At 42.4% G+C, this 18,182-nt stretch overlaps 1 protein-coding gene across 1 annotated transcript; it reads right to left on the bottom strand.

Annotated features, from left to right (window-relative positions):
* Positions 1 to 9,314: 9,314 nt before the first annotated feature.
* On the bottom strand, positions 9,315 to 17,222 carry pdpn (podoplanin). Its single transcript, XM_030785205.1, has 4 exons — positions 17,156 to 17,222; positions 11,119 to 11,544; positions 10,879 to 10,987; positions 9,315 to 9,474 (listed from the first exon to the last, which is right to left on the bottom strand). The coding sequence occupies exons 1-4, from the start codon at positions 17,220 to 17,222 to the stop codon at positions 9,468 to 9,470; spliced, it is 609 nt and encodes a 202-aa protein (XP_030641065.1). The 3' UTR covers positions 9,315 to 9,467.
* Between the last annotated feature and the right edge of the window lie 960 nt (positions 17,223 to 18,182).

Below are 18,182 nucleotides of genomic sequence, written 5' to 3'. Positions count from 1 at the left end.
CAAACCCACTTATATGTTCACTTATTGATATCTTATTGTAATATTCAGTTAGAAACAGTTATATTCTGCATTTTTCATAAAAGGTAACCTTATACCCCCGTTTGGTTTGAAAATAAAGTTTTATCCTATTATGGATTTCTCTGACTTCAAACAAGATCTCAAGTTACATTTTAACCTTTCAGCAATGTATCAACTCTTGAGCAGCGCCCATTTCAAGTATGACTGTGTTCTTTAAGATAATGTGTTTCAGTGCTTCTGCATTCCGAACAGCAATACTGTTTTCTATTTCCAAGTAATTTATGAATACATTCATAACATACAATATTCTGTGTTTCTTGGTGTGTACTCCAAATGCTTTTTTAGAAGGTAAAATTGGTATTGTGCTACATTTTTAATTGCGGCTGTCCCCCAGGTCTGATTACAGTCTCTGTCTGAGAAAACCATGCAGAACTCAAGGTCCAGTGGATCTCTTTGAAAGTTTTGTGGGATGTCAAAGCTTAAAATTAAAGTTAAAATGTAACTTATGTTAGCATAGTCTAGGGATTAAAACACTTTCATTCTACATAAAGAAGCCATGCAGTGCTACAAAATATGAATATACAACGTTTAATGGTTTAACTTCCGTTAGAAAGCATTATATAACTGAAACTTTCCCACATTGTTGTAAAAATATGTCAGGACAGAGAATTATTAGCATAACAGAAACCCTCTGTTTGGAAGCCTATACTCCAAGTTGTATGAGAGCTCAGTAGTTGTCATCTATGTCCTCAAATTACCTCAAATCCTGCCCTACAAAATGAAAGAGAATTTCTGCAGGCATATATGCCGGAGGTTATATAATATTTTTTTCACAATAGTGATAACGCATGATTGAAGTATTTGTGTCTAACTACAAGCAGGATAAATATGTCAAAAAAAAAACAAAACAACAGGGCCCGGAAACGGCTGTCAGTCTTAAATGGGTCAGACCAAAATATTACTCTCTTTAAAAGTCAAAGCTATCAATGAAAAAGATATTCTTTCTTTTTGAAACTTGAATAATGAATGGATTGTTCAGTTAAATCATCTGTCTTGCTTGTATTTTCTGTAAACACATGTGAAAAGGCAGTTTTGATTCAGCAAAAAAAGAAATTAAAAAAATGCACCAATGTTTGCTCGCCAAATAACTTTGAGGAATGATGACCCTGACTGTTATATGTAGAGAAGAATAGTGAGACAAAGCAAACAGACATTGGTTTAGGTGGTTGAAGAAACCATTAATGATTTGTCCCAGAGTGTGAACAGCAAAGGGGCATGTCAGGAACCTTTCTTTTCTCCTCACACTGACTGATAGCATTTGGGACTGTGACATGGAAAAGATATTTAGTTGAACAGAGAAAACAATATACAGCCCTGCAGAATGAGCCAGGGAGAGTCAAAGAGGACACAAACAGAACATGTAGATGAGAGACTTGTACAGAGAGAATTCAAAACACGTCCAATTAAAGAAGACAGAAAAGGACAAGTGATGTAAATCAAGGAAGGGCTGAAAAAGGGAGGGATTTTACACAATGTCTACAGGCAGCATAATTCTGGTATGTAACAAGATGCAAGATGTCTGACATATGCCAGTCGCAGACTCCAGAAAGAAGGTCTTTCTTTTCACTTATTTCCCCCCCCAAAAAAAGAAGAGGAAGAAGAAGAAATGAGAGAAAGATGGATTACTAGTAAAAACACAAAAGACTCCCTGCCCTCCCATTGACAGTACACAGGGTTATCCTGTAATCTCATAATATCTAGAGAGAGGCCTATGTTGTCATGAAAATGTGAAATCATTTAATGAGAAAATGAGAATGTGACATGTTTGAAATGGATTATGAAACTTTCTGTCCAACGCTCTTTTACAGAAAATCTTGCTAATTGTCTGGCAGTGAATTGGGCAGTTTGTGGGGAAAATATCGCTTTACTTTATGACTGTATCTCTTAAAAGGAATATTATAAGGACCTGTGCTTGCTTAATTACTGTATGCTGCAAAAATGTACCTCTGTGTTAGAACAATGAGCATTCATTATGTAGAAGAGAAGGCCTCTGGGTGTCTACCACACCTGAGAGCAAACACCAATTATCCTGTGCTCCATGAGGGAAATTATCTTGTATACTCCAACACATGTCTTTGGAAGTTTGACTCACTGTATGAAAAGTTCTCCACTCGTCAACCTCAGTGAGAACTGCGCTTCATCTCTGAGGTGTGCTTCTCCAATGATCATGTAATAAAAAAACAAAAGAAATGTTTCATCACAACTGAACTTTTTTTATCTCTGAGAATTAGCAACTCTCATTACAGGGGACTCAGAATTTCACTTACAAGTTTTGTTCAGATCCACAGTCAGGTGCAACAGTCCATGGCGGACCGATCATTTCTCTGTCTTTTCTGCACATGCCTGTTATATTTTGACCTGCTTCGTGAGGTATTTTTGTTTTACCTGTTTCAATCAGCTGAAGATTGCAGATACATGTGAAGACACAGCTCTCAACTATTCAGAACACTGGCAACAGTTCACAGCACCTTAAAAAATATTACCTTTATAAAAACTCCATGTTGTGGGTGAAGTTATTCAACCCTGTGGTCAACCCTGGTGATATGGATGGATTATTTCCCTACAAAGACGAAGAAGAAGAAGACGAAGAAGAAGAAGAAGAAGAAGAAGAAGAAGAAGAAGAAGAAATAAAAAGCTCAGAGAAGCATTTGTCCATTTTGGCCCTGTATTTACTGACTGTGTACTCTCCAGTGTTTTCCTTACCAACGCGTAATATATGTCATTGAATATTATGACATGACCATGTCAGCATACATGCAATGTATTACTTTTCAATGTAAACCTATAGATACATCCGAGACATCAGACCTTTGCCTGAGTTTTTACATTTTATTTGTCCTTTAAATTAAGTATTGTTTACTTTTAACCGGTTTTCAGTGAAGTTCAATTCAAGCTCTAAAGTAAACGGCCACCAGAGGGCGCAAAGGGCTCAAAGTATTGAGAAAGTTTGGACGCCTCATTAGTAATGAGCACTTCAGTGCGTTAATTTTTCTTTGAGCATCGGAGAAAAATAGCTTTAACAGCTTTGTCTAAGGTTACTCATAGATAATGTAACACATCCTTTCTAAACCCTATGTAAGCTCTGTAATGCTACATTTTCAGAAACAATTTGTGGCCATGTACTGAGAGCTATCTTTTTTAACCAGTGGACATTTTATGTGCTTTGTTTCTCTTTCCCACAGAAATGTAATGTATGTAAATCCTCACATGGTGAAAATAAATATGTAGATTATTAATTAATATGATCCAAGTGTATATAACAGGAACATGTTGCATTGATCTGCTTCATATCTGTCTATGTCTGCACATTGTAAACTAGGTCACATACCTCACTCTAGAGGAGTTAAAATGCAGCCACTTGTATGCAGAAGGAATTCTTAATTACTTGTATTGTAGATCCTAGGCACAGACGTACTCAGGGAGCAGAATTAGCCCATAGATTCTATATGTGGGTATGTATAAATTACACTACACAAATCAGCAGACTTCTGTTCCTGCCAACAATCACTGATTGAATCCCAAGGAGCTCATGCCTGCATTAATGGAGCACCTACACTTAGCTCCACACAGCTGTTCCCATGTGTGGCTCATCCGCCTCTGTATTCATGCTAACATACAGTACATTCTTTCAGAGGGTAAAGAATGCATGCGTGTATGTGCCAGGCTTCACACGTACCAACTCATGAACATGTGATCCTCCAATAATATGAGCTGATTCACCCCTTTCTGTGAGATATCAAACTCAGTGATGGACGTCAAAGTTTGAACAGTCAGTTTTCGTTGGTTTTGTCTGCGCTCCTGTGGCCGGAGTTCCAAAAACCACTGAAGTTGAAATCATTGAAGATTGAAATCATGCTTTCTATTGCTTGGTGAGAAAGAGAGCAGGATGAATAGATTGATAGGATCAATGTTAAGAAGAGAGATATTTAACCAAAAAAACCCCCATTCTGTTCTTAAAAGTTAAAAAAGCAAGTGATTTTTATGCTTACTTACACAGACACTAGGTAATGTGCATGTGCACTGGCCTCATCACACTCCCATTAAACATAATTATTTGACACTTGTAATTAGACATGTTGCAGACAGTGAAGTGTTACTTTTACTTTACACTGCAGGCATAATGTACCAGAACCGTTATGGGAACGCAGGGATTTTGAAACACTACATTTAAATTAAAACCATTAACCTAGTGTGAGAAACTTCCAGCTACAAGCAGATTCTCTCTATTTTTTTTTTTTTTTTTGCTTGAGGACACTTTGTGGCTGCGAGCTGTGACTTTTCAATCTAAAAAGCAAATATATTCAGTGTACATTTTCAGATAAGTAAAAATGACAGGACTTAAGACACTGATGCTTTAGCATAAACTGGCATAGTTTAGGTTGTGGTCAGCCAGTGATGTCAGCAAACTGTCACTGTTAATGCATTCTGTCATCAACAACTCATAATACCGTGATTAGACATGGGTGACAACACCACTAACATCACACCAGTCACATCATAAGTGAACCAGTGCTTAAGACATATTGAGAACCACACCATAATTTAGCACAGCCCATCCCAATCAAGCAAACACCCTGAGTTACGTGGCAGAGAATCAAGGCAGTATGGGCGTGGCACATCTATCTGTGAGGCCAGTGACAGAGAGAACATCCTGTTATGCAAGTCTGTGCCGAGGCAAGTACGGAAACGAGGGGCTGCTGCCCACACAATGCCACTGTGCGCCCCCCCCCCCCCCCCCACCCCAGCATCAGATCAATGTACGGAACATGGGCCAGAACAATAGGCCCTTCTGAAGGGAGATAAGTGTCACACGTACAAGACACATGTTCCCAGCAGCCCATGCACAAAGCCCTGCTTCTCACAGGAGCAGCAATACAGTACAGTCAGTGTGTAAGCATACATATACATATATACAGGGAGAGAGAGAGAGAGAGAGAGAGAGAGAGAGAGAGAGGAGAAGAGAGGAGAAATTGAAAAACACACTTATGTCATGGGACGCCAGATGTGGAGCCAGCCCCCTCTCCCCTTATCTTACCATACACACCACTGGACACTAACACTGATAGATTCGCTTAGCCCTCCTCCTGTGTCTATGATATACAGTATGCTAAGACCAGTACACACACACACACACACACACACACAAGTAACCCCCCGCTCTCAGCTGTCTGCCAAACTCAAGCGTCAGGCTTGACATTCTACCCATGACATCAATAAAGCTCATATACTTTCATGTTTAAGCATCTGTCAGCAGAGCCCATGAACACACATGCACACACACATACACACACACACACACACGCCCAGGATGGCATTCTCTTCCCCCTCCCACCCCAACCCTGGCATTGTCTGACACCAGCCCCCCCCCCCCTTTGGCTACTGTAAGGGAGGTAGTGCTCCATTCTGACATGACTACGAAACTGTTGACTGTAATGTGTTTGTTTATATACACGTATGGATAACAAGGTATGTTACGTGAAACCTTAGCCTGGGGTGTCAGTCAGCTGCCAGCGGTAAATAACACGACACCCACAGTTAATGCTGACGGCTGAAATTTTCAGTCACATTTTAGTTTCGGGCTGTTTGGGAACCCTAAGATTGCTTGCGTTGGGTTATTCAGTGTCATTTAGATGAGTATGACATATTAGCTTTAAAACAAGTTTCCAATAAAATACAATATCAACTACAACATTCAATAATTTGATTTTTAAATATAGGAGTTGCAGTACATTCTCAGTATCAAACATTTCCATGTTCAACATAATAAAATAGCATGAAGACTATATCATGATACTCGAAACATAATTAATACGATATGGTGTTCTGATATAGTCTTGAAATAGTCTAGAATGAAGCCTATGGTGACAGACTTATCCAGCATTTTGATTATTCCACTGCGAAGCAGGCATGCGTGAAGAGTGATTAAGCAACCAGCCCCTGACTCAACCGCAGCAGATATCATGTGCGAGAGCCCAAAGCATTTTCTGCCCACTTTAGATTGCGCTGTTTGAGATAACCCGCTGCCTGTTGAGGAACAGGCAGAGCAGAAGCAGTGAGGGTTGGGGTGGTTGGGGGGGGGCTATCGAGGAGTGGCCATAAAAGCTGTGGCAGGATCCGGGCACGAGGGTGGGAGGTGGCGTTGATGGTGATGGAGGAAGGGATGGAGGGGGGGGGGTGCATTTCAGATAGACACAAGTTTCATGTTTATGCCTGTGCACAGCACAAGAGAGGGTCTATACAGAGAACGGCAGTACACGTGAGGGAAAGAGTCCTGTGTGTGTATGTTGAAGACTGAGGGAAGAAGGCGGGGGGGGGGGGGGGATCGGAGTGTGCTTGCACATATTTATGTATGTGCGTGTCTGCATGTGTTTATGACTGTTGGGGCTAGTTTACATGAGTTCACGTGAGCGTGAGCGATTACATGTACTACATGTGAGTGTGTGTATCATTTATGCTGTCATTTTTTTTTCCACTGTGAACCTACCAACCACCCAATCATGAACCAACCATTCTTGTATTATAAAGTCCAGAAAACTATATATTTCCACTTTTCACTTTTTGTGTATGTTTGTATATATAACTGAGTGAATGTCTTGGAGGTGGTATCTGTTTGCCCTCTGTCTTCTTGGTGTGTCTGAGAGAACATGTGTGTCCGCGTGTGTTAGTACAAGGCCAGACCAGGAAGTGACTCCACCCATGAGAAATGTACAGAATTTGCCGTGCCACCTCCTGGGGGGGGGTTGGGGGTGGGGAGGGGGGGGGGGTGCTGGGTGGTTAGTGGCTGTGGGAGACTGATTGGGATGGTGGGCCGTGAGTCCTCTCCCCTCAAAAGCCTCCATTGTTCGGCATAGAGGAGAGAGCCATGCAGAAAGAGGCAGTAGCAGTGGGCGTTGGGCTGTTGCCTAAAACCACATGGAGGCACAGACATAGACACAAGTCAACCTTGTGTGCCTCCCAGTTTACTGCCCAACAGCACACAGAAAGTCAGAGGGACAGAGAGAGAGAGAGTGTGTGTGTGTGTGTGTGTGTGTGAGAGAGAGAGAGAGAGAGAGAGAGGGAGTCAACAAGTCAACAACTTCAATTATGTACACAGTGAGAATTTTCTAACCGAAAACACATCGCTCCTGCTACGTTCACTGCTTGAGAACTGTTTGCTGGCCTTTTTTTATTCTCAGTGGCGTTAAATACATTTTTCAGACCCCAGCAAGAGACCCCAAAATGTTAGTTCTGAGTGACTAATTTGCGCCTGGATTCATGAGCCTTCCCGTCAACATGTCTTTTCGGTTTTTCCCTTGTTACACATAAATGGGAGGGTGGGCTCCTCATGGATACTTTCTAGGTGATTTATGGGGACTCCAGACTCCATAAAGAAGAGGAATGCAGAGAGGAAGAGAGGTGCCCCAAAACCGTTACATCAGCTATCTCAACAACGACTAACACCAAGGACGGAAGTTCAGGATGCCATAGTAACAACGACATAAAAAAACAAAAAACAAAAAGACAACAAACATACTCTTCGAACCAATCAAAGGGTATTTTTCTCTTTTTAACTTTTTTATTTGAAACAGTATGAACAAAAAGAAAACAAAAAAACAAACAAAAAAAAAACACTGCAATTAAATAAAATGACTTTTTTTTTTGACAACCAGACAGCAAAATTAAAGACCTAAAGTGGGGTAATACAAAGCGAGTAGCATCTGGCGAAGCAAAGAACAACTGTCGTCGCAAAAAAACTATTGCAGTGTCTAAAGCCCTCTAGAAAATGTCACTCAACATTCAGTGCATTTATTACTGATTTCTGAAGCTAGCACAGCAAAGCCGAGACTGAAATTATTTTATACACCCATTGACAATTGCTTACAGTTGTAAAAGGCTTTTTTAAAAAGTATTATTTAACCCAAACATGTAAGTGAAAATATCCTGTGCACGTGTTCTTTGGGAAGCAGTTGATGCTGTGTGTTTGTGTGTGTGTGTGTGTGTGTGTCTGTCTGTGTGTTGGTGTGCTGTCCAAAGAAAAAGTACCTTTTTACAGGCAGAAGGACAACAAAATTTTGAAAAAAAAAAACAAAACAAAACAAAATCAAAAATAACACTTCTTTTGGTTTGTTACAACACTGATTGGAGTAAGACACCACCAATAACTGCGTTTGGAAAACATTCTGTTGGATCAGACTGTTTTTTTTTTTTCTCTTCTTTTTCTTTCATGTTATTGGAATGGGTGGCTGTTATAAGAAAAATGTCAACAACAACAACGACAACAACAACAACAACCACAACAACAGTACAGTCAATTCACATTAATGCACTTCAAAAAAGTCAAATCTAAAGACTATCCAGGGAATACCAGAGACAGTGGCACAAACCCTTCTGCTAAATTTCACAGATATGTATTAGGTTTTTTTTTATATGTCAGTGTCAAAGCTGCTAGAATGTCACGTTACACTTGCAAATGAGGCACACTTCATGAACATTGCCGCCAACCCTTAGAGTAGAAGCAAAATGTTTCAACAACTTCGGCATGTAATGCTTCATATAGCTGCTAAAACATCTCTGCATGGAGAGGGACTCACTGTGGCTAGTGTTAAGATGAATACAAAGCAATGCTACGTGAAAGGAGTTGCAGAGAGATTTTTGCTTGTCTGTTTGTTTGTTTGTTTGTTGTTTAAATTGTTTCTGGCGTTGCAGTAGCCCGCTGTCTGACGTCTGTATTTACCTATGTGTGCTATAGATGTATGCTGCTGAAATCGAAAAACGAGACAGATGAAAAAGTCATTACTGTAGTCCCTTTGCATGGTATATACACTCTGTGGAATTCACAAAAAGGAGAAAAAAAAATCTCTCTCTTTTTTTGTTCCATATATTTGTGTGTCTTCCCCCATGTGTGTTATGTGTGCTTTGTATGTGTGTACTGTTTATGTCATGTCATTAATTTTTGTTTTCTTTAAATAAAGGTCCTTTTCACAAACTCTGTGAGGAAATACATGGTGGAGTCCAATGCACACTTCGTTGTGTCTGGTGAGTTATATCTACCACAATTCAAATTCTCCCTTACTTCCTTTACAATGCGTTTTAAAGACCCTGAAATTCAGCGTAACATCCTGTGTTCACCTCTGGGGGCTAGGGGGTGTGGTTTGGGGGTGGGAGTAAGGAGTGGAGCAGATTTGGGGGGGGGGGGGGGGGTTGGGCAAAGTTGTCCATTTCAATGGCTCTGGGGTTGCAGGGGGAAGGGGTAAGAGTGTCACCCCTCCCACCTTTTTCCTCATCAGTTCAGAATCCCGAATAGGTTAGAGTGCTGGTAGCATGCTTATTTAAGGACAGGAAATGACATAGTTCAGTAGTTCAGAATTTCCAGAACTTCTTCTTCTTCTCTTCCTGTCGTGCCTTTCTCCTCAAGGGCTGAGAAGATGGAGAGAGAGAGAGAGAGAGAGAGAGAGAGAAAGACAGAGAGAAAGACAGGAAACAAAGTTTAAGAACAAAGACCACCTCAGTGAACACACATTCATAAAACAAGCATGTACACACGACTTCACATCACTGACACGTTTAAACAAAACAGGCGTAGGGTGTGTAAACATTGCTCAAAGGCCAATCAGTTTCATCACTTTAAAAAGGAGGGAAATGAAGAAATCTAGTGACATTTAGTTTGAAACAATGTTTCCAACGCCGTGGGGACACAATGAGCTCATTACTTATGGTGCTGGCCTGATTGGCACAGACAAAGACGGGGAAAAACAAGGCTTTGGAAAAGACATTACCGCCTCGCAAGAGAACTGAGAGAACAGCTGAGAAGGTTTGGACAAAAATAGGTTAACCATGTTACCGCATAGTTATTTAACAACAAAACGAAAATAGGGATGAAATAAGAACAATTATGGTGAATTATTTTTAAACGCCCACGGTTGTCTTAAACAGATATGGCAGTTAAATATATATAAAAAAAAAGACAACAAATTTAGCATTGACAGCATTGTGTTGCCCCTCCATTTTTGCATCATGATCATTATCAAATTATCATAGATTTGAAACTGACTAATTAAAACATTCTGGTCCATAAACATTCTACAAAGCATGCTAAAACAGTTTTGTTTGTACAGGATCAAAACTGAGGTACTTTTCCATTACGCATCAGTAACTATTTAAGTCTAAGATTGAGACATTAAAAAAACAGCGGCGGAGAAGCAACTCTTTGCATGTCTTTGCATTTCCCATCTCAAGTTTTGTCGTCATTTAGTCGATCATCATGTTAAAACGGTTATTATCGGAGTTATTGATTGATTGACCAATAAAAAAGTTACAGAGGTCAAGATGCTCTCTTGTTTTTGTGGCTTTCGTTTCTTTGGAGTCCTACAATGTGAAAAAATGGTTCCTGTTAGCATGCAAGTCACACAATTTCATGCTCAAATGTTTCTCACAAGTAAAATGCATCTAAAAAAAAATCACATATGTAAGTTGTAAAACCTAATCTCTATGGGACACTGCTTTTCTTTCTTTTCAAATACTGAGAAAATAGAGAATACCTAAAGACATATTCTCAGTATGTCGAGGAAAACTCAGTTTTATTATCTAACTTTAAGGATTTATGTTTTATATTTATTCAATTTATTCAGTGTACCAAAGGTAGTGCTTGAGAAAACAAAATTTTTAAGACAGGGTGTAATTGTAGAATCTTACAATGACTTAAAAAGAAAGAGAAAAATCTTGTCACAGTTCAGTCTTCACACACACACAGACACACACACACACACACACACGCACACACACATATACACACAAGAAGCAACTCAATTGGGTAAAACTTACGAGTACTGGCCCATCCTTCTCACCACCACGATCACCACGGCAATGACCACGATCACCGCGATCAAGGAGCCAATCACGATGCCAACTACTTGTCCTGATCCCATGCCTTCTAACAAAGAGAAAAGAAAGAAAAGAGAGAGAGTTAAACGAGGACCATAAGCCCAAATATCAAGTGCACACCTCTATAGTTCACGTTTGTCTTGATTTGTTCGACTTGATTGGAAAATCTCACTGTCTTACCCTCTGGTTCCTCTACTGTCACCTCTCCCTCTGGTTGTTCCTGAGGTACCACCTCTGCCTCAGCTGCTGCCTCAGGCTCTGCGGCTTCTTCGGGGGCTTCTGGAGCCACGGTCACATGGGGTTCAGCGTCGGCGGAGGCCGCCTCTGTGGGGGCCTCTTCCTCAGGAGCGGGAGCTTCTGTGACCACAGCAGGAGCCTCTGTGGCTTCTGGCTCTGGTTCTGGTTCTGGTTCTGGTTCTGCTGCCGCGGCCGGGGCATCGGTCACTTCTGGTTCGGGCTCTGCGGCAGCTGCTTCAGTGGCTGCCTCCTCTGGAGCGGCTTCTGTAGCTTCGGGCTCCTTCTGTTCCTCGGTCGCTTCAGGAGCCACTGCTTCGGGAGCCTCGGTGACCACCTCCAAATCTGCCTCAGTGGGCACTACCAGAGTACCTGAGCACAGGGGAGGAAGAAGGATTGGGATTAGGATTATAATCTCTAATTTTACACATGACAAAGCGCCAAAGATAACATACATTATCAACTTCAGATGCCAGATTAGAGAAGTAAAATGGTTAAACAAATCGTATTTATTCAGTTTGGTTCAGGACCCATTCATAGGTCACTTATGATCAGTTTGTAGAGCAGTTGAACAACTGTGTTAGTTAATGACCCTGCTACAATTGACAGGTCCTAAATTTCTTATCTCAGATTGAAAAAAAACCCCCGAATAATCTTTGGAATAAGTTTTTATTTGCTGTATTGAAAAAAAAAGTGAACAAAACAACCTTTCTTACGTTAGTTGCTTGGAGAAGACATTTAAAGAGGAGGGAGGAGAAAAATTCCAGGAACATTGAGTACAACCGTTTCTCCAAAACACTCACAAACACACACACACACACACGCACACACACGCACACACACCCACAAGCACACATACACACAGACACTTTCTCAGTGTTTCTGACCCTGGCTGAAAGTTTCTTGAGTCAACATTTTCTGACGCGAATTGGAGCTGTCGTAAGGCTGAGAACATCCTAGCCACACCCTTAACCGAGACGGGGCCCTCCCTCTCCCTCGACAACCCTACCCCAGTCCACATCACGTCTTGTGTCCATCACGTCTCATGCCACAACCCTCACCTCATTTCCTGTCGTTCTTGCCATCGCCATAACACGGCCCGAACAGGAAGTGGAGAGATGATGCGCGGTCATCTCGTGCGTTTATAAGGAGAAAAGCGCCTCTCTCAAAACGCACCAATGTAAAATCAGACACATGCACACCAGATGAGCAAACGCTTCGAACGTTCGCTATCTGGACAAAAGCAGCTAGAGCAAGACAAATGGGATACAAATGGGACCACGCCCATAAAAAAAAATGGCTTTAGCTCGTGGTCTGGGTAGTTTGGGTAATCAAGAAGCAAATACGTTAATCTGACAAATTTGCTCCTACAACCTTTAAAGGTTTTGTGAGTCATGTGGAGTTTTCCACAGACCATATGAATTTTTTTTTCTTTTTATCTTAGTAAGACATCTTTAAAACCAAGTGGGTTGTAATTACAGCTAACTTGCTCTGGTTTGAAATAAATTCAAACTTTTTTTTTTTTTTTAGTCTCAGAAAAGTACATCTTACTCAACTGGTCTCCCTGAAGCAGAAATAACAGAATATCACATGAGTTGAACAACCTCTTTATACTTAGAACATGATGTAATTTCTTCATCTTTCTCTCTTCAGTTGCTCTGAATATATACTAACACGAATGGCTTCATCTATGCTAAAAATAACCATGAAAGTCACTTGTCTCAAGTTAATGATTATTTTTGGCATCTGCATTTGGTCCGAATTATTGTTAGTGACAATGGCCTGAGGGGGACGCAAAATACACCAAAACGTTTGTCCCGGTTGAGTAGCGGGGGTGGGGTGGGGTGGGGGGTTCAGAGGCCTCACTCACAGCCCCGTGCCTTGTTTGTTTGGAGAGAGCAGCCTTGTGGTTGAGTGAGAATGACTGTTGAACTATGTGCACTTAGTTGTAGCTGCAGCCTTTTGGGCATAGCTCACAATTGTTTCATTATGTCTGCATCTCCCACAATTAGCACTAAGTACGGTTTTCTTCCTGTGCAGAGTAAGTCTGTAGTGCACGCAGCTGGGGCGGTGAGTAAGAGAGAGCTCTGGCCCCTCTCTCCTCCTCCCTCCCTTCCTCCCTCTGTCTCCTTTCCTCCCTCCTCTCGGGTTTAAGCAGACTCTCTGATAAAGGCCCAGGGAATGTGTGTGGAGCTCTTGAGGGTATGTTGTACTGCTGTATACTGTTCCAGTGCCCAGCACATGAGGGTGGAGTGATTGGTAGGGAACAGCGTGTCTCCAAAGAGACAGCTTCCAGCTTGTCTACAGCATCACACAGTGCCATAATGACATCTCGTCTCAAGTCGAGCTCTCACGATGCCCCGAGAGAAGGGTACATCTGTGTGTGAGTGTGCGGATGTTCGTGTGGTTCCGTGAGTGAGTGTACGGATGTGTGTGTGTGTGTGTGTGTGTGTGTGTTTGTGTGTGTGTGTGTGTGTGTGTGTTTGCGTGTGCGTCACTGGAAGTCTCCACAGAGGGAATTAAAATGAGTCTCAGTGACCAAGGCTGAAAAATTCCCTTCAAACGCTGGTCATTAAGAAACAAGGGACCATAAAAGGCAGGGAGAGAACGGAGGTAGAATACAGTATGGAGGGGAGGGAGCAGGAGGGAGAAAGAGAGAGAGAGAGAGAGAGAGAGAGGGGGAGAGAGGGAAAGATAGAGGGTTGGGGCCAGAGAGGGGTGGTTTCCAAGCCTAGGCAGGAAGAGCAGTCGGCTCTTCCCAGGGCTAGAGAGAGGGAGGGCGGGGGGGGACTTTTAGTCCCATCCATCACATTCGCAATCAGCTGCCACTGTGCCTCTAACTAACACATTGAGAGGAGGCTCAGAGGGTAAGGGGTTATATGTAGAGTCTTCACTCAAGACTCGTTTGCAAGAGACAGGAAAGAGTTCTCCTCCACCACTGCCCTGGGCTGGAATGTTTTTCCATGTCAGGCAAAGACACCATCTCATAAAGCCTTGTCTCACTCCCACGAGACACAAACAGGAACGCTTGCACCCATATCATCTCTGAGTGGAAAGGAAAAAAAGACAAACTTCATTCTTATCACCCTTGCCGTGAGACCGCGCCCCTCCAGGTTGCCCCCAACACCATTTCATCCCTCCCCCACCCAACCGTTTCTTCACGTAGTACAGTAACGTCACCTCCCCATCTGGCCAACTTCACATTCAACCCCGTCAACAAAACAGGGAGTTACAAAACTTACTGTACATGAGTTCATGCATAGTGGGAGCAGACTCGTGGGAGTGTAGATAGTAAATGTCCTCTCCTTAGGTCACACCCACCTCCAGAGAAACCCTCCCATTGGAAGAAAAATAAAGATTGACGTTTGCGTCAAGGCTGAAGAAAGTCCAGGATGTGCAGCCATGTTTTTCAGGGTGTGTCAGGTGAGTCAGTAAAAAAAAAAAAAAGAGGCCATTACTCCATATCAGAGACTATTAATCAGCAGACTCACTAACGCTGTACAGTTTCCCTTGAACACATTGGCCGTTTTAGTACGTTTTCAGCACTTAAACCGTAGCCGTACTGATTTTCCTTAAGCACGTTTTTTTTATCCGGGTCCAAAGCTCATTGATACTTCTGGTAAGATGATAATGACACGTGTTTCTAAGCGCATGTTAGGTTTAATACAGGCTACGTTCAGTGGCGTAGATGAAGGCCAGTGGTCGTCTCGAGCGGTCCGACATATGTCTTCTCCTAAAAGAGGAGTGGCAGGCTTGCCACAGCCACAGGCAATTACACACAAAGCTCGTTATTAGAGCGGGCGTGGGTGAGGGCACGTATCGTGGGAGGACGACCAATGAAAGGGTTCTGTTTTATGTGTGCACGCAGGCCTTTTTTTTTTCTTTTTCTCTCTCTTTCTCTCTCTCTTCTATTTTTTTTTTTGTTTTGTTTTTAGTGAAGTGTGGACCTTTTAGGTTTTTTTGTTTTGTTTTGTTTTGTTTTTTTTCAAATTGGTTTTAGCTTTAATGATTGCAAATGGAGCCGTTGCTTGCTGGCATCTGGTCAGTAAAGGTTGCAGTTTAAAAATATCCCAAACACCTCCCAGTCCCCATTCTCTCCCCCCCCCCCCACCCTCCCCTCAACCCGACCCCTCCGAGCCAAACGCACCCCCCCCCCCCCCCAAAGGGGATGAAACCGTTGATACCCCGCCAAAGATGGCTAAATACAGAGGGGTGGCAAGTAAAGAGTGCCCCCCCCTTCCTTTCACCCCACACCTCCCGACTAAATAAGCTTTCAGTGGGGCGTGTCTGGCTGGGGCTCCAGTCCACAGCGGTCCTGCATACTGCCTGTTCTTTTAACACTGTGGACCAAATGGCACCCTTAAATATAGAGTTCCCACTATTAATATACACACACAGACACAGAAGCGGAGCAGAGCAGAGCCCCGGGACCAGCCCTGCCCAGACACTGAGACTTCTCCACACCAGCCTGTCAGCATTCTCTTTCCACTAACAGCTTCACATTTCCCATCTGCCTGAGTCTCAATCTCTCTCTCTCTCTCTCTCTCTCTCTCTAACTCTGGCCTGAGCCAAGTCTCGTGTGCAGGGCACAAGACATAGCACCATGACATCACATTCCCACTAGTGGGTCCAAATCTGACCGCTCTTCCAAGAGTGGTCAAAGACTGGGGAGAGACTGATTGAGTTAGAGAGAGAGAGTGAGTGAGTGAGAGAGAGAAGGAAGGAGAAAGAAAGAGAAAAGTGATTGCTGGAGTCAGCACACTATGTTCAGCCAGACTCTCTTTGTGAAACGAACTCTATTAACCTTCCAAACCTGTCACAAAGGACTTCTTTCTTCTCAATTCAAATGTGTCAGAGTAATTAACATCAGTAAAATCAAGGAGTGATTCACAAAAAATAACTGAACATTTCTGCTTAACTACTAAAACCAACACATCTCCCCCACTCAACCCCCCTCTCCCCCCAAACAAATTCATAACAGTAACAGTGAAACTCTTCAGTAAATGTGAAAGCTCTATCAACCAAGTGGTATTTCAACTAAAATGACAAAGCAAGACAAATGAGTTTAAATTTCACATATTACATAACCAGGGAACCGCTCCACTTAACCATAGACCCAACTATTAGACTCATAGACTTGGCACTCAAAGACAGGAAATGGAACTGAATGAGAAAAAGAGGCGCGTAAAAAAAAAAAAAAAAAGAAAAAAAGATAGAGCTGAAAAAAAAGAGGAAAAAAAAAGCCTGGAGAGACTCCAGATGAGCAGCTTTAAGCTTCAGAGACGGTGAAAAGTTTTTCTGGCATAGCAAAAGGGTGTCAGGAGAGACCCGTTATAGAGAGTGTTAAAGGCAATGTATAGTGGAAAAGCATTCAGGCAAAGGTTGTGCTGGGAGCAAGGCTGAGGTAGAGTTTAAAGATGAGAATCGAGCCAGATAAAAAAAAAAAAAAAAGAAGAAAAAAAAGAGTAAAGCATCTGAGATGGCAGACAGTGAGAGTGAAGACATACGGCACTGAAAAAAGAAGGGCTTGGAAGCTGAGTTTGGGGAGGCAGATGGGGAAAAACAAAAAGATTAAGACACTTGAAAAGTGACTCAGAGCAAAAGAACAAGACTGGAGTGGGAGAGAAAGAGAGAGAGAGAGAGAAGACCAATAAAGAGAGATGGAAACAAAAGTGTCGGAGAACAAAACTTCATGAGGGGTTAAGGATAAAGTTTAAGAAAAAAAAAAGGGCAAAAAACAAAAACCAAATTAAGGGGGACAAACCAAAGAAAGTAACTGTATTGGACATCAGACACCACTCTAGTACCAAAATCTAAATGTACAAACTTTCATCAATGAGTGTATTTGAGAAAAGAGGCAGCTCTAAGTAAACTCTAATTAAAGAAGAGAGAGAGAGAGGAAGTGAGAGAATGAGAAGAGATAGAGAGGGGGACAGATAGTACAGGGTGGTCCAGCAGACCTCCACCGACTGTGTTGACTTACTTGCGCGTGCGATGGTGCAGAAAGGGCCAACCAGGGCCAGCAGGAGTAGCAGCTGGAACTTTATCATGGTGACAGTCGTTGCCTTCTTCAGGTCAAGGTTTGGTGAATCCCAGGGGTGCTCAAACACACACACACGCACACACACTCGGAGGGAGAGTGAGAGCGAGAGAGAGAGATAGAGAGAGAGAGCACGAAGATGTTCTCACACCACGGTGGAGCTCCTCAGCTTTTAGCGAGCAGGCTGATGAAATGGGGATGCCTTCACACACAGTCCAGTGCTCTCTAACACACGCACGTACACACACACGCGCGCACACACATACACCGTCTCTGTTTGAATGAGAAGGAGGAGCGGGTGTGTTCTGGCTGAGCTGGATCGAGGTGGGTGCGAGAGAGAGAGAGAGAGCCGCTCGCTGTCGCTGTGGTGAAGACTGGAGACTAGTCAGAGTGAGAGAAAGAGAGAAAGAGAGAACGAGAGGGTGAGTGAGTGAATGTATGTGTGTCTCTCTGTGTGTATGTGTGTATGTGTGTGTGTGTGTATGTGTGGTTGGGGCTGGGCAGTGCTAGGTGGTCCTGCCCCCACTGCCTGGAAGGAGCAGCCCTAAAGTGAGTGAGTGATTCCCTCTCTCTCTCTCTCTCTCTCCCCACAAATCAGTAGCAGTTGAAACCAACTGTCCAGGAAAATTAGCACTCCACACAAGCAAACTGTACAACACAAACCAGCCATAAAAGTACAAATAAGTGACACTAAGTTGGTTTTTCCTTTTAAATTCACCAAGAGTTTTACAACAACAACAAAAAAAATGACAAAACCTTAAAGAAAAACACAAAAGTCTGTCTTAAAAAACAAAAAAAAAACTGTTTACATACTTACCAAGCCAATTTAACTAACTTACGTAAGAAGTACTACCATAGTGACTGAGTGGGCTGCCCTCGCATTAGCCAATCAATAAGTACAAAAGGAGCATGGAAACAAACACAAAAGAACACAAACATACTTCACGGTGTTTCAAAATGACTCCTTAAA

The sequence above is a fragment of the Chanos chanos genome, chromosome 9, assembly GCF_902362185.1.
Source record: "Chanos chanos chromosome 9, fChaCha1.1, whole genome shotgun sequence".
Taxonomy (NCBI): Eukaryota; Metazoa; Chordata; class Actinopteri; order Gonorynchiformes; family Chanidae; genus Chanos; species Chanos chanos.
Note: the sequence above shows the minus strand (reverse complement) of the source record. Positions and strands in the feature narration are given on the sequence as shown.

What these genes read in the sequence shown, in the direction of transcription:
- pdpn (XM_030785205.1), bottom strand. Translation starts at nt 17,222, where the DNA reads ATGATAAAGTTCCAGCTGCTACTCCTGCTGGCCCTGGTTGGCCCTTTC. An exon ending in CTGCACCATCGCACGCGCAA is followed by an intron (nt 11,545 to 17,155) that starts GTAAGTCAACAC and finishes CCCTGTGCTCAG; the next exon opens with GTACTCTGGTAGTGCCCACT. An exon ending in GACAGTAGAGGAACCAGAGG is followed by an intron (nt 10,988 to 11,118) that starts GTAAGACAGTGA and finishes TCTCTTTGTTAG; the next exon opens with AAGGCATGGGATCAGGACAA.